This window comes from Carcharodon carcharias, chromosome 1 (assembly GCF_017639515.1).
Source record: "Carcharodon carcharias isolate sCarCar2 chromosome 1, sCarCar2.pri, whole genome shotgun sequence".
Taxonomy (NCBI): Eukaryota; Metazoa; Chordata; class Chondrichthyes; order Lamniformes; family Lamnidae; genus Carcharodon; species Carcharodon carcharias.
Window position 1 is genome coordinate 136589886 of NC_054467.1, and position 17074 is coordinate 136606959.

Consider the following 17074-nt stretch of genomic DNA (forward strand, 5'->3'; position numbering starts at 1 on the left):
GGGGATCATATTTTAGTCTGAATGAAATTCCAGCTGGTGCAGCATGCAACAGTGTATAAAATCACAAGGAGCATCTTTCATTTTCTTCATTGGTAATATTTTTTTCAGCTACTGTGTGCAAAATTGTATAATGTTTTGTACCATATGCTGTAGGAATATTGAAGAAATGGCAGTGCCTGTGGAATCTGCTTGCAAAGACTTGGTGAATCAGTGTGGACCCTGACAGAGTTGTGTGGGCTGTGCTAACTGATTTACTGAAACAGCTGTCCCACATCTTGTGCTCCTATCAATCTCTAATTCTGATGCCACAACTATGATCTTGTCATATCGTATTTAACCAGTCAAAACATTGGCAGTTTATTCGATAATTATTTATTGGATGCTTTTGATTCTTTTAAATTGAGCTTTGGGGTGTCTTGATGCTTACCTGGGTATCAGAAGACATTTTGGTAAGTTTTACAAATGCGTATATCTGTGATTTTTCTATCCACCTAAAATGGACAGCATGTCTGCAGTTTCCCGCCGGGCACCTCCTGCTGAGTGATATTCCACACCAGCAGAGCACATTCATAAAATTGAGCACATTGCTTTTGATTTTGCTGTCCTTTAGTTTCTCTATAGTAAACTTTATTTTCTGGAACAATGTGAAGTGTGGCTCCTGGGGCATGCACAGCGCAGTATCGATGAATTGCCATGGCAATCTAGAGTGAGTACAGAACAGCGGCCTATTGCTATCTATTTAGCAAGTACAAAATGCCTTAATCCTGACCGAGGCAGCCTCCTTTTATATATTGAAACTGTTAAAAGGAGTACCTTTTACAGGTACAATCTTATTTGGATACATAAATCTAGTGTTGATCTTTCCCACCTTTGTTTAATGAGGCTCTCCCAATGGCTCAGGCTGTTTTACTCAGTGGGTAGCTGAGCTATACGGACCAGATTTGCCTTCTGCTTGAGCTGATCATGGCCAGGGTGGCAGGAGGAATGTTACAATTAGCCTCAGTGCCCTTGGATTAGGGAGGGGGAAATTATCCAGTTTTCCCGCTCTGTTTACTATCCAGCCACTTCCATCAGAAGTTTACATATGTGGATGTTCAGTGAGATCAAAATTGGGATTTTCTGTGGTATTTCCTTGTTGTAGAATAGCATCCTGATCACTGATTGACAAGGCTTGCTAATCAATGGCTACCTGAGTGAAGTACCAGAGAGCTGGTACCTGACATAACTGGGGTCAGTAGCAATTCAAAATGCAGCAAGAGAGTTCTTCTCTTCAGAAGAGAAAGAAAGCTTGTGTATACAGTGGGCGGATTGGGAAGTGTGCATGTATTCCAACATTGTTGAAAGTTGCAGCTTGGGGGATGAGGGCGGAGGTCGTGATTGTGATGGTGTAAAGCAGAAGGATGGCATGAAATTTGAAGCGAAAATTGTTCTCTCTCTCTCCACATTTGTCACTGTGTGAAACCTATTTTTGGGGAAGAGAGCATTTTCTGGGAGCCAGGGCCTGTTCAGAGTATAAAATTCATCTTGGCTACGACATGCAGTTCAAAGGCTGGCCTAGCTTCTTTTTGTCATAATGGGGCTAATTTTTTTTTTTGACAGCCACAAGTGAAAAATGAATTTTGAGGTAAGAGATTTAATAGTTAACCTTGATAGTAGCATGGTGTTTTATAACCATTGCGACATTAAGAAAATATAACTAACTTTTGTTAAAAGTTGTACCTCCAGATAAACATTACAGATTTTACCATAGATCATGATGTATAAGTCTACCTGGCATATAAGACAACCCTATTTTTTGGCTCCAAAGTTAATGTTTAGGCCTATACTCAGCCTATAAGTCAACCCTCCCCCTCCCCCATCCCCACCCCTTCCACCCACCTGCTAAGATATCTTGTACTGTCCTTAGGAGTCAGCCTTAATTTTTCATCTCAGAAATGTATGCTTTACCCACCTTTATAAGTTGGTGCATAGGATCGACCAGGTGATATGAACCATGTTGCCAAGATGTGCAATAGTTAAAGATATGCCTACACAGAGAAGACTGTGCATGGTGAATGACTAACAGAAATGGGTCCCCTGGCAAAAAAGATTTCAAGCTAAAAGTTGTAACATTTGCTGATTTGTTATATAACTGTGCTGCAGTGAGGGAATTTGGTGATAGTGGAAAGTCTGATGCGAGAATGGAAGAAGAAAGAATCTGCCCTGAAGGAGATGCCCAAGACTAAATGCACCATGAGAACAGGGAGCAGCCACTGGCCTGATCTTGAGAAGCGTGTAACTCTTTCGAGTACAAACCCGTTTCCATCTGTTTTTCAGATGAAGTTACATTGTTTCATAGTTTGCCATTGTGAGATTTGAACTCTTGATCTTGGGCTTACAAACCCAGTTCCATAACCACTTGGCTATTTAGGCCAAGCTGAGAAGTGTGTATCGGAATGGGCTCTTGAAAATCATTAAGAATGGTTACATTGTCACCAGAAATGCAAAGCATTTATTTTAGGTTAAATCAACTTTTGATTACCGTTACAGGTATTCTTATAGACATATTTCATTCAGTAATACCTGTCACATTGATTTGACTCTCTGGCGTTATTTTTTTTTCACATTTCAAAGTGGCAACCAGCTACACCCTTTGCCTTGTTCACATTATCTGCTCCTATCATCCAACCACCCAACCACCACCACCCCCCCTTCCACCACTTCTCTCCCCCCCACTCCCCCCACCTTAAACCAGCTTATATTTCACCCCTCTCCTATTTTTACTTAGTTCTGTTGAAGGGTCATGAGGACTCGAAACGTCAACTTTGTTCTTCTCCGCTGATGCTGCCAGACCTGCTGAGTTTTTCCAGGTAATTCTGTTTTTGTTTTGGATTTCCAGCATCCGTAGTTTTTTTGTTTTTATCTCTGTGTTTAATTGACTGCCACTTCTCTTCAAGAAATGCCTACCTTGAAGAAGTATTGCTCTTCTCTCCAACAGGATTTCTGTATCTCTCTTTTGCCTTGTTCACATTATCTGCTCCTATCACTGTTTGCTTGTCCCTACAACCACCCCCTCCCCCCCCCCACCCCCGCCACTTCTCTCCCCCCACCTCCTCACCTTAAACCAGCTTATATTTCATCCCTCTCCTATTTTTACTTAGTTCTGTTGAAGGGTCATGAGGACTCGAAACGTCAACTTTGTTCTTCTCCGCCGATGCTGCCAGACCTGCTGAGTTTTTCCAGGTAATTCTGTTTCTGTTTTCCAGCATCCGCAGTTTTTTGTTTTTACCTATACCCATACTCGGTGTATAAGTCGTCTCCCATTTTGGGGAGGATTTTTTGAGACTTCAACGATTTCAAAGATCAATTGTGATTTATGGTTTTTTTTTTAGACTGCTTAATTCTTGAACTTGAATTTCAGTTTATCTGGTTAATGGACATGCGTGGGTGGTTGGCGCAGAAGGTTATATCTAATATGAACATTGAATCTACAATGTAAACAGCTGTATTGTCAACTGCATACTTTGGCCCAACTATGGGACATTTTAGCTTCAAATCTTTTAGTGGTTTATTTGCTTTTTAAAAATCAGGAGAAATGACCAATATCACCTCCTTACTCCAAAGTTCAGTGTGCCAGATGAAAAGATCATTGTGTTTGCAAAGAAACAACTGCTGTAAAGTTCAACTAAGAAACAGGACTGGGGAGAGTTTAATGATGGATGGAGGCTACTGCTCCATTTTATAATGCATCCCAAATTAACCTTGATATTATGAACTTTACCTTTCTGTAGCGTGCATGTGGAGCAAATTGTTAAAAGGCTGCAAAATGAGGATCCCATTTTTTTCATACAGTCTGGATTTTGTGGTCAGCTGCCTCCCAAAATTCTAGCAATCTTTGGTGTGTGGATTTCCCCTTCCTTGTTGTCAATTTGAATTTGGTGGCAATCAAGCAAGGGGATCTCCAGCATACAGCAACAATTATATCACCAAGCAGGATAGGCAGCATTGGAGTATTCTCGCAGACAGCAATCCACAAAGTCAAAACCACTGACTATTCCGCACTTTAAAAAAAAAATTATACACAGAGCAGAGTAAATGACTGGGCTACATTAGAAATAAAGAAACTCCTTAAAAATTTATATTGAACTTGGAATTTTTATGAGATTGGAACAATCCGATATCTTACAAATATAAGATTTAGTTTTCCAGGGTCAGAGGTTCTTCAGTAGCAGTGATGACCTTGCATACTATTTAAAAACCCAGTTATACCTCATTAACAAGGCATAACTTTTTCAGGAGTTTTAGTGTAAAAGTGGAAGTTCTCATCAGATCAGTGATTTCTTATCGATGGTAGATGAGGGGGACTTGAACAGCATATAATATACATAGATTCACTGACAGCAACTCCAGAAAGTGCTTTCTGTTTTTGAGGAGTAATGACAGCGAAGATTGACAGTTTTTCTGTTATTACTGCTGCAAAATCCGGGCATGTATCTTGGAGGAAGAGGAGAAAGAAGCAGATAGTTTCAGAGGAAGAATGTCTTGAAAGATAGCACCGTTGAAGGGGCAGACCTCCTGCCGATATCCTGCCAACAGTGTGCGGAGACCCAGATGTGTTTTCCTGAATCTATCTCTGGAGTTATCAAGTAGGAAGCTTTCATTCAGTCCTTCAGCTCTGGAGTGCTGCAGAATTTCTGTTGTAACTGGAATTAATGCCCAGGTCTGCAGCTTGGATGATGCTTGCAATCGTTGCAATCGTGGAGCCTTCAGGTTTTATTCCATGGCCATATTCCAACATGTGACTGGGTTACTTCTGCCCTGCCAGTTGGGCCATACTAACTTAAGGTGAGTCACCTCATGTCCTGGCAGTTAGGGCCACTGACTTGACCAAGCTTTGGAAACAAATAAACAAATATGCAGCCAGTTTCTAATGAATAGAAGATTTTCCAATGTGTTCGGTGTTGATTGTAAGATTCAATAATGCCAATAGGGGAAGGATAGTACTGGAGCCATTCTTTGCTCAGTCTAAAGTTTATTTACAGAATGTAACATTACAAGCAAAAACCTCCTAACTCAGCGCCCTTCCACCCCTCCCCCGTTCGCTTTCAGCGAGTGTCTTTTTATATCAGCTGAAGTGAAACCACAATTAATGCCCTCCACCTGCATGTAATTAAATATGATTCATAAACAATTAACACCAATATTTACCACATGTCCCAATTGCTAACCTTCTTTTGATTAACACAAAGGGATTCCACTTCCTAAATGTTCAAACTAGTTCCTGATTCCAGGAACCAGTTCTTTTATTTGAATGTCAAGCTTTCCTGCTGCATTAATACTAGGACGGTACAATAGTGTCAGCTCTGTCTTGGCGATAACACTCTTGCCTCTGAATCAGAAAGTCATGATTTAGGTCTGACTTGAGCACATCCAAGCAGTACTGAGGGAATGCTGCTGTTTTGGATGAGTGGTTAACTCCAAGCCCCAAGTGACCAGATAATCTCTTGTGGTGATGGTAGCTGGAGGATGAATGTTGGCCAGGACACTAGGAGGACTCTCCGACTCTTTTGAAAACCGTCACAGGATCTTTTATATCCACCTGAAGGATGTGATGGGGCCTCCGATTAGTGTCTCATCTAAAAGAGTGCATCCGACAAGGCAGCGCACCCTCAGTACTACATTGGTCAATCTAGCATATGTGGTAATCTTATATTAAGACTTGAATTCAAAACTTCCCAACTCGGTGGTGTTGAGCATTTCTTTTGTCAGATAGTGACAGAGGTATATGCTGGGTAAAGCTTCACTGTTCCAAAAATATACCTGGACACCACCACTATCCCCTTGGAGAACACCATCTGTCTGTTAGAATTTCAGTTTGCCTTTGTTGAACATGCTGCCACTAAGCTGCATAGCCAATTTATAACACACACTGAGCATCTTTGTGATGAGGATTCATTTGAGACAGCCCAAGTTTATTTTGAAGCCTTTGTGTTTCACTTAGCTAGGCTGCATTAACCTCATGATTTATATCTAACCCACATTTTAGAGATCTTACATAATTGTTGGTTTCTTCATTTTTGGTCATGAATATTGAACACATCTAATTTTGTTTAACTGGCTGCAGTTATTTTGTCAATTAGATCAAGGTTAACCTACATAGGGAAGTTGTACAGGAATATCCTATTTATACTTTGAACAGTGTCTCCACGATGCTGAAAAGCTTTACTGGAACTTGATATATGGCCTGCCATGTTTACAAGGAACATTTGCATGTTTGAGCTTAATTCTAATAATATTATAGCAAGGTTCCCTAAATGCAACTAACCTGGCTGAGAATTTCCAAAGTACAAGACAACAGGAAGGAAGCTCTAAACAAAATCTGCCTGTTCACCTTGAGAAGATGTCCTCAAATGAATATTTTTAAAAAAGCCAAAGTGTTTGTCTTCACTCTGGCAGAATGTTGGGTCAGTTTTCCTATGGCCTAATTGCTTTACCTTTCACCCTTATCGCTGACTTGAAGTCTCTTAAACCGAATCATATTTTGGGGTTCAGCTATTTTAAATATTGCGCCTGAATGTCAGGAAAGAGCATGTCCTCCGATTCAGTAATCACTCAATAGTGATAGCAAGTTGTGTGCAACAGTGTACAGAATTTTTTTTTATACCAGCGGTGGCTGTTTCTTTAACAACAAAATCTCCAAAGCCCACTCGGTGTTCCTTCAATGCTTCAATGACAAATAATAAATTATCAAGCTGGCCAAGCAATTCAAAATCACTTGAACTTGAGGTACATCTGGCAAATTCTATTCTCAATTTCTCCTGGTGCCCTTCAAACCAGCGATAGGAGCAGTATTGGTCCTGGAAAATGATCAGAACATTTTATAAAGTAACTTTTACATCATTTAAGTGCAGTTGAAACACTTTGGGCTGTTTCAGGCAGGAGCTGGCTGAAATAGCTTTTTCTTCTTGGACCCTAGATTTGCTAATCGCGTACAGAAGGATTGGCAAGCTTGTGGTTTTTTGCTGCCTTCTCATGTCCTTGCCATCATGTGAAACCAGTCAACACTGAATGTTCACCACACAAAACAATTGTCCTGGTTCATGCAAACAATATGCATTAGGGAAGTCTAGATACAGTGCTGTCCATCTGGGTGGTATCACAGTGGAGGTTCCACAAATGACCTCACCATCCCTGGGTAGTTTGGTGCAACACAGTTTGATATGTTTGTATGTAACCTTGGTTGGAGCAAAGCTTTTAAAATCGAGGGATAAATGTTTGCTTTCAACCTTTTGGAGATTAAGTAAAGAATTTGAAAGGAGCTTGACATGTCATTTAACACTTGTAAAGGACATGCGTACAGTGATTTTTTTTTTCTCCTCTTCAATGTGATGTCATTGTTTTGATCTTGAAATATTGGCAAAAGTAAACAGCGGCAAGTGGAGGTTGGGTGCAAAACGATGAGTCATCCTGAAGCTGAAGTACATCATCATATACACCACAGAGGTTTCAGTTAAATAGCCTGCTTTAAAGAACGATGGTAATAGGCAACAATAAAGTCTTTTAAAGTGGGCTGTATCTTTTAATTATTGGTATCTAGGCTTTAAAGTAGCCAAGTAGAGAACTGCCAAGTGCTTAACAACACTAATTAGTGTCAATTGTGGCCATGTTCTCATTAAAATGCTGAATTGACAAAGTAATCCTAACTATTATTGAAAAGCAATTACCAAATCTGAATTTCACAAATAAACAGCGAAAATGGGTGGCAAGCCAGGAAAGAAGGGTTTAAGAGGATTGATGGAAAGCTTGACTGACAAAATAAGCTTTGAAGCAGTGAGAGAAATAGGAAAGGAGGAGTAGATGGACTTGGGGAGCTCCAGAGAGTTGGGCTAATGTTGCTGAAGGTTCAGACGCAAATGAAGGTGAGGAAGGAGGATACACAGAAGACTAGAATCAAATGCAAGAAGCGATTGGAAGGAGATATAATACTGAAGGAGTCGGCCAAGATAGGCGGGATGAGACTCTGAATGCAATTGTATATGAGGAAAATGATTTTAAATTTGCATTATGGAACAGGGAGTTCATGGAGACCTGCAACGGGGAGCATGGTGAGTGAATGAGAACAATTTTGGATGACCATGTTCTGGACACTTTGGAAGGAGGACAGGAGCCAGCAAAGAGGATTGGAGTAGTTAAACTTCGGTGACTGCCATGTATAAGGGTTTCAGTGATAGAAGAACTATTATATGGATGGAGATAGACTTTGTTGGAGATTTGAAACAAAATCAGAAAGCAAACCCTATCCAAAACTGTCAAATATGACATGATAGTAACATAATTGGAAGGTGTTTTTTTGTCTATTGTGGTCTCTTGTTGTCAAACTTGAAAAATTCACATCAATAGAACAAAAATTCTGATTGGCACTGTTAATTAGTACTCATTAAATTAATTATGAATTAAACAAAAAACAATCAAAACTCCTTATGTTCATGAGGTAGATGGGAAAACTTCATTTAGCATTTTTTCGAAGCCTTAAAGTTAACCATTAGGGAAGAGATGATGGTGGAGAAGGAGAATGTGGCCTCAGCACTAAATGAAATATGATAATGTAGGTAATACAAATGATTTTTTTGTTTCATCTTAACATCCATTTGTGAAGTCCACTAGTAGCTTTATCCAATTAGTAGCCAAACCTTCCAGAATAGGAAGATCCCTTTTTTTTTTCTTGACCAGAGCAAAGTCTCCTCTGAGATATTAGTTGGGGTGCTGGTCCTAATGCCTCTGGCCAGGATGATGGGAAATCACCATGATTCTCATTTCTGACCACTATGTCTGTTGGAATTGCTGTTGTGTGAACTGCAGATGAATATTAGAATTTGCAACTACAGGAATCTTTTGATATGCTGATATGTTTGCATATAAAATTAGCGGCTTCAGTTAGCTAGTCAAGGGTACTCATAGAATTGTAGCCTACAAGGAGTCAGAGACTTGAGGATAGAAAAACTGACCAGAATAATAATCCAGATGATTTTTCTTTATATCTAAGGCAGGAGGGGGCTGAGAAAGAGTGGAATTGCTGCAGTTGATATAAGGGAGCTGAATCTATTCTCCCCATACCATCCCATGAATTTTGTGATTCATTAGTACTTTTACTTGGTGTTTGGCTATCCGGCATGTTGGCAGTAACCATAGCAGAGGTCACTAACCAGTCTCTGCAAAAGGTTGCAATAGCATTATCGGTAAATGGAGGGCAGGTACAAGTGGTATACTTTCATCGGCACCCTTTGGTGCAACAGTAGCATGGGGAATTGGTAACTTTTGTCATGAAGTAAAATTATTTTCTATGTTCTGCCATTGAGTATAGTATTTTAATTTCCTGTGTTTGTTATCATGTTACTTCTGAGCTGTGGTCTTGCAACCATCAGAAGTTAATTAAGATCACTGGTGCATCAGCTGGCCATTTGGACCCGGATTTCTTCATTTTGTCGGTGGTCACTACACAGGAGACTTTAAATGCAGTGTGTCTTCTTGCATCAATCACACAGCTATTTAAATAGAGCAATCACAGTTGGAGACAGCAGCATTTGATTAGCAAGCAGAGATCAGCTTTAACTCTCTCATATGTTCAAGAGGGACAGTCACTACAGTTAATCTGAGAAATTCCAAACCAATAGAACGTTGGCACCCTGTCAAAGAGTATTTTCTGAGCACATTTTTTATGCAGAGATATCTGTGTGTTTATGAGAAAAATTAATGCCATAAGTAGGCCAATGTGAACAGAGTGGGCAAAGCCATGGACCTATTTTATGGCAGCTGAGCAGTGTCTTTTAAGAATTTGAGCATCATCATGCCTCATATCAATTATTATGATGTCCGAGCCCCTAGGGCAGGTTGAAAGTCATACTTGGGTTCACTGGGCTCCAGCCTGTAACTCCATTTTAAAATGGTAGAGACAGGTTTACCAGAAGGTGGAGTGCTACATTCCACTGTTACATGCCAGTCTTTGCAACCCATTGCGGTAGTGTTACTGTAATAATGCTTTGACATGGCAGAAGCTCAGTGTGCGGCTGCATCAAGCTGTGCATAGACCCTCAATATGCAAACACCAAATGTCATTAAGTGCTGAGGTTCTACATGTCTGCGGTGTTGTGAAGGATGTGTCTGGTCACGTTGCCGTGGAACACTCATGGAAAAGTTTATGCAGAAAACACCTTTTGCAGCACGTAACGTCTTCAAGGCTCTGTGGGAGGAGATAGTAGATCCTGTTGTATGGTTCTCTGAGTAGACTGTCTTTTCGCAGAATGCCTCATCGCCAGAACTTTCAAAGATGCACCAAGATCCTTCTTACATGCCTGGAGTCCAGCCCCCTCTGCATCTTGCCCTTGAGGTGGGGAAGAGAGCACTGTTCACCACCTTCTGGAATGTATCTTTGCAAAGAAGGGTCTGGAGAGATGCAGTATTTTTTTGTCGAAGTTCATCGCGAGCAGCTCTGTGATGCACTGTCTGGAAGTATGTGGAGGCAGGTTTAATTGAGGCATTCAAGAGGGCACCAGATGATTATTTAAATAGAAACAATATGCAGGGTTAGGGGGAAAAGGCAGGAGATTGGCACTAAGTTAAAATGCTCAGAGAGCCAGTGCAGACACGATGGGCTGAATCGCCTCCTTCTACACCGTAACCATTCTGTGATTCTGTGACTCCTCCTCTTCTCTGGTGTTGCTGAGTACACAAGCGCTGTCAGTCTCTGATTGGCTGGCAGCTTTCAGCAAGTGGGACTTTGCTTAAAGCCTGGATGGAAGGGTGTTTGACATTAGACCAAAATTTAACTCCTGAATTGCACTTTCTCATGGTTATGACCTGCAAACCTGGAGTTTAGCCAGTCGTGAAGAATGAGCCCCTTTCTCTTGTTGTTTGGTATTACAATTCCCTGCTGTGTTATTTTCCTGTCTGTAGCATGCAATATGTGTCAATTGTCCACAGAATGCTGAACAAAAAATAAAAATGCCTGCCCCTGAGTGTGTGTGTTACCAACAGAATAATGGTTCACTTTTGAGATAGATTCCTGTGCTCTCTTAACGACCTAATGGGAAAATGAACTTAGCAGTGTAGAATCAATCCATGTAAATCAGAAAAAAACCAAGTTTAATTCCTGGCCTCTGCTGAGTTGGCTAATCTTACTTTGGGTAATACAAGGGAAATTGTAATTGGCTTCAATATCCTGGGTCAGCAAGGGAGAAATAGAATAGGGTTCTGCATCCTAATTCCTTGTCAGTGACTCCTGCTCAAAATGTGTGTGTGTGGACATTGGGTGATGGCTTCTGGTGTAGCTGTGGTTCCCCCCCCCCCCCCCCCCCCCCCCCCCCCCCAAATTCACTAATTTTCCCGTGCTTTCATGTGAAGAACAAACAGTTCCATTACAATTTGGAGAGCAGCCATCAACCTGGAACATGATCCCAGCAAGACTTGTAGACTGTTGAGAGGGGAGGTGTTCTATTCATAGCAAAAATACCATTGTGTGAATCAGGTGGGCATTTTAGGTTGTGCTCCAGCCCTAAAAATCAGATCTGGAACCTTAGGAACTTTATTTTGTCTCCCAATTCCTTAATCAGTAAACAGGGCAAGTTTAGTCTACAGTTAGATTTTTGCGTCCCATAAAGTGGCATGTGTAGTAATTTGGTTTCACAGCAGCTAAAAATGCAGTGTTAAAATTGAAACTACCCTGCCACCACATTAATAGGGCCACAGTGCCCTCTGTAGTGTTGTTCCATTGAAATTCTCCAGGGCAAGGAATCTTAAGGTGTGTTACAGTGAAATACGTTTGTGGCCTAAAGTAAGGAATCAAGTCCTCAGTACTTAACTTCTTGAGCTAATACCATTTCCTATTGGCAATGCACTGCAGCTTTCTGATGTTCTGAATTCTTCCTATTTATATTGGGTTACATTTGGACCACTGGTGACAGCATCAAAGCAACCATGCATAAGATCTCTCCTGCCGATCATTCAATAATGTGTCTCAATCAATAAGCAACAAAAGACAGATGACTTATGATGTGTACTTGCATTATTGGACTTCCTTGCTCTGCTGTTATTCCCTGTTCATGCAGCTGAACAACAGATTGCCCAACCCAGCCCTCCACCTCTTAATAAAGCTGATCTTTGGATCATTTGTATTTTTGTCTGCTTGAGAAGCTGGTATAAAATGTAGTCATACATACATTGACACATGATCCTATAGTTCTACAGTGACGTTTCCCCAAGTCTGCTGCAGAGGATTTAATAACAGTCTCAAGTGCACAAATAGGTATAATAATGTAGTGGTTACATTACCGGGAGAACAGCCGAGAGATTGTGAATTGAAATTTGAGAAAGGCAATAAACCTTGTAATTTGTTGTTGGAGAGGGGTGGGTGCATGGAAAGGCCAGGGAACTTGCTTTTTTAAAAGACAAATTGTTCTTGGGACGTAGGTCATGCTAGTAAGGCTGTATTTATTGCCACATCCCTGCAACGGTGGCGGGTGGCTCCTCTCCTTGGACCGCTGCACTCCTCATTGTAGTGGTGGTGCCTCTGGAATGGTGTTGGATGGGGAATTGCACAATGTTGATGATGAATGAATGGCAATATATGTCCAAGTCAGAATGATGTGGGACTGGCAGATGTTGGCGTTCCAATAAGATTGCTGCTTTTAACTTTCATGATGCTAGACATTACAGGAGAGTGAGGTGCTTTGTTGTAAGCATGGGTAAGTTCCTTCAGTGTATCCCATAGATTGCACATACACTAGTCATGTGTGCTGGGATAGAGGGGGTTATTACAACAATAGTGTATTGCTTTTACTGGCACTTATGCTACAGTGCCATATCTGGAACGGAATGGAAAAGAAGTGGTTTTCTTCTCAAATTTATGCATCAATGTTTTATGACTGGATGCATAATACAAAATTCCTCCTTTATTCACACATAGTTACTGAATCTACTTTCGAGATGTTGTGCCATTTATAGTGACTAAACTGAAGAACAGTCTGTATGTTCAGTCCCTATTGGAGTTTTTTGAGGATGTAACTGGGAGGGTAGAGAAAGGGAAACAAGTAGATGTAATAGACTTGAATTTCTGAAAGGCATTCAATAAGATGCTATGCAAAAGGTTAATAATAAAAGGCACAATAAGACTGTACAGAATTGGGGGTAATATATTAGCATGGATAGAAGATTGGTTAATGGAAAGAAAGCAGTTAGTGGGCATAAGCAACATTTTCAGATTGGCTGGCAGTGAATAGTGGAGTGCCACAAGGGTCAGTGCTGGGGTCTCAGCTATTTAAACGAAGAGGCAGAAAGTAATGTATCTAGGTTTGCTGATGTTACAAAGCTAGGTGGGAATATAAACTGTCAGGAGGATGCAGAGAAGCTGTAAAGAGATATAGACAGATTAAGGGAGTGGGCAACAAGGTGACAGATGGAGCAAAATGTGGGGAAGTCTGAGGTTATTCACTTTGGCAACACATGGAGTTCTTATAAACAAAGAAAGATATTTTAGCTGGAAGAAATTAGTGGAGTTAAAAGAAAAAATATTGAAAGTGAAATGAAATTTAGCTAAATGAAGGAGTGTGGTGATTGATAGAGACTGTATGGGGCATTGCTCGAGGAAGCAGCAGAGGCTTCAGGACCCATTCTGGTCAGGGAGGGTGTTTTGGAGAAATGTAACATGCAGAGTGAAAAGGAGATGGTTGCAGTCAGTGAACATGAATTTGACAAAGTGAAGGAAAGCTTTCGAAGAGCCAGATTTGGACAAATGTTAAATAGAGACACGTAGAGGGTTTTAAATGATTATGCCATTGGTCGATCATAGATCTGGATCTTGCAATGGTAACTTGTCAGCTTCTTATCTTGCTTTAAAGTAGCAATTCTGAATCTTTCTCTCTTGGTTCCTCAGGTTCCTGAGATCATCAATACTATCCGTCAGGCTGGGAAGCCAGTACGGCAGGAAGAGACGCAAATCCGCGTGCATGATGACGATTCCTTTGCTCAGAAGTATGAGGTCCTATTCGTCGGGAAGGTGACAGTGGCACACAAGAAAGCTCCTCCAGCACTAATTGATGAATGTATCGAAAAATTTAACCACCTCCAAGAACACGACAAGGACGGAAGAAAAGGAGGAGTAGGTCAGGAACGAACGGAAAGACCACAGACTGAGAATTCATGGTTCTTAAGTTCCAAATTGCCAACACCATTAGTGCAAAAGAGGAACAAATCTGTTCCTAAACTGACTATTCAGGATGCAGCTACACAGTCACAGAGTATTCTGGGGAAAAGTGGCTCACTTGACATGAGCAGCGGCTCAGACTATGATGGAGCAAAGAGTGGTGGTTTACTAGAAGCCCGGAAACGTGCTGTTAGTGCACCAAATATTGTGCAGCCAACAAACATGAAAGCAAATAGGACCATGCTGTTTACGGTAAGGTCTAGTTGATTTGATCAGTTCTGCTGTAACTCTTCACCTTAAACTACAGTGAAACCTGTAAATTAGGGACACCGAAGGGACCTGTATCATTTATTTTCAAAATGACCGTTGTACATACAGTAAACCAAATGAGCCAAATATTCCAGGATTGGCTGTATCCCTCCTCCTTTCTTCTTTCTCCTTTTCTTGTCCTCAACTGGGAACATCCTAATTCGGGGGCCCTGCCAGTGGGACCTTGTTTCTGTTGATTTTCTGTTCACTGGATTTCCTAAAGTTCGTTGCATTTCTGAGATCCCTTTTCATAGATTGGAGGAATGTCCTGATCCTGGGATCTGTTACGTTGGCAGGCTGCACAGGGCAGGCTGGCTGCTGTAAGGCTGGACCTGCCTAACAGATGCTAGAAAAATTGGGGAGGGGGTCGGTGGGGTGAGGAGGGTGTTGGATTAGTGTCCTGCCACCCCTGTCTGGCATGTCCCATATGTGTGGCAACTGGTCCCGTTTGAAGTGCTGGGGGCGTTGGTACCAGCTGAGCCATATCTGATGAACTGGTGGAGCAGTTTTGATCTCCTCCATATTTAAGGAAGAATCTACTTGCACTGGAGCCATTACAATGAAGGTTCACTAAGTCGGTTTCTGGGATGAGAGGATTGTCCTAAGATGAGAGGTTGTGTAAATTGGGCCTATATTCTCTGGAGTTTAGAAGAGTGAGAAGTGGGAGGCGGTGGCATAGTGGCTGTGTCGCTGGACTGGTATTCTAGTGGCCCAGGGTAATGCTTTGGGGACCTGGGTTCGAATCCTACCACGGCAGATGGTAAAATTTGAATTCAATAAAAATCTGGAATTAAAAATCTGATAACCATGAAACCTTTGTTGGTTGTCATAGACACCCATCTGGTTCACTAATGTTCTTTAGGGAAGGAAATCTTATCCAGACTGACAGTAATTTGGTTGACTCTTAAAATACTCTTTGAACAAGGGCAATTAGGGATGGGAAATAAATGCCGGCCTAGCCAGCGACGCCGACATCCCGTGAACGAATAATAAAAAAAAACTCATTAAAACATACAAATTCTGAAGGGGCTGGACAGGTTAGACATGGAGAGGCTGTGTCCCCTAGCTGGGAAATCTAGAACACAGGGACACAGTATCTGAAAATGAGGCCGATCATTTGGACTGGTCAGTGCTGGTCAGACTTATCAGCTTTCGAGTGGGATGTTAAACCGAGGCCATGTCTGCTCCATTGGATGGATGTAAAAGATCCCATGACACTATTTTTGAATAGTGGAAGAGTTATCCCCAATTTGCTGGCCAATATTTATCACTCGATCAGTGTCACAGAAACAGATGGTCTGGTCATTATCATATTGCTTGTTATGTGTATATTAGCTGCTGCATTTCCTACATTACAACAGTGACTATATTTTAAAGGTACTTCATTGGTTATAAAGCACTTTAGGCTACCACGAGGATGTGAAGGGCGTCATAATAATGCAATTCTTTTCTATTTTTTTAATTGGTTGGAGATGAGTGCCAAATGGCCGTTGTTGGGCTAGCTGAAGGTAACTTACTTTCTAAATACTAGAAGCCACCCACACGCGTTCAATAGTTTAGATTTATGTAAAGCTGGTTCTGGGTAATCAACAGAGATAAATAGGTACAGAAGCAAAACAGTGCAGATGCTGAAAATCTGAAAACAGAAAATTCTGGAAATACTCGAGCAGATCTGGCAGCATATGTAGAGAGAGAAATAGAGTTAACGTTTTGGATCATAACCTTTCATCAGAACTGTTTCTGATGAAAAGTTAAGACCTGAAATGTTAATCCTGTTTCTCTGTCTACAGATGCTGCCACACCGGCTGTGGGATAAATAGGTAACCTGAAGGAAAATATTTAAGGCCAAATAATTCTCACATTATTGAATTCATCATCAAACTACATAATTTTTAAAAAGCAGAATCAAAAAAATGCAGATTAGAAAACCTTTTTTGGTAAATTTCAAAAGGAACAAATACGATGTTATCCAGATTAATTGAATGGCAAAGGTGCTGGATGAAGAGAAATATTCAGACTAGAAGTAAAGTCCATCGATGTATAACAAGATTAGAACACGTAGAGGGCGCATAGAATAAAATGGCTAATGATACAGAAGAAAAACATGAAAAAAGAAGATTTGAAAGGCTAGGAAACTGTATGAAAAATGGTTGGCATTCAACATAGAATGGCAATAGGCATTTACAAAATCACATCAAAATGTAAAGATAACCAAAGGAAAGATGATCTGAAAGGAATGGAAATTTGACTGAGACTGATTAAATATTCCTGCCATTCTAAGTGCTGGAGGTGGGGATCTGAGTAGATAGCTCCAGTTTGGAGCAAGTAGTGGCCCAAGTATGATGGGTCAAAATATGTAAGTACTTAGATACTTAATCTTCTTTGATTCCATGAGAAAAGCCTCCACTTTTACATGAAAACATTCCAAAAGCCCAAAACAAAAACAGAATTACCTGGACAACTCAGCAGGTCTGGCAGCATCGGCGGAGAAGAAAAGAGTTGATGTTTCGAGTCCTCATGACCTTTCGACAGAACTTGAGTTCGAGTCCAAGAAAGAGTTGAAGTATAAGCTGGTTTAAGATGTGTTGGAGG

At 40.9% G+C, this 17074-nt stretch overlaps 1 protein-coding gene across 4 annotated transcripts in view; it reads left to right on the forward strand.

Moving 5' to 3' along the window:
* Positions 1-17074, forward strand: part of tbc1d1 (TBC1 (tre-2/USP6, BUB2, cdc16) domain family, member 1) — a 263634-nt gene that overhangs the window by 78872 nt on the left and 167688 nt on the right. For all 4 annotated transcript variants that reach the window (XM_041184498.1, XM_041184507.1, XM_041184517.1 and 1 more), the window contains exon 2: positions 13904-14425. In XM_041184498.1, coding sequence (XP_041040432.1) covers positions 13904-14425 — 522 coding nt within the window. The remainder of the gene's footprint in view (positions 1-13903; positions 14426-17074) is intronic.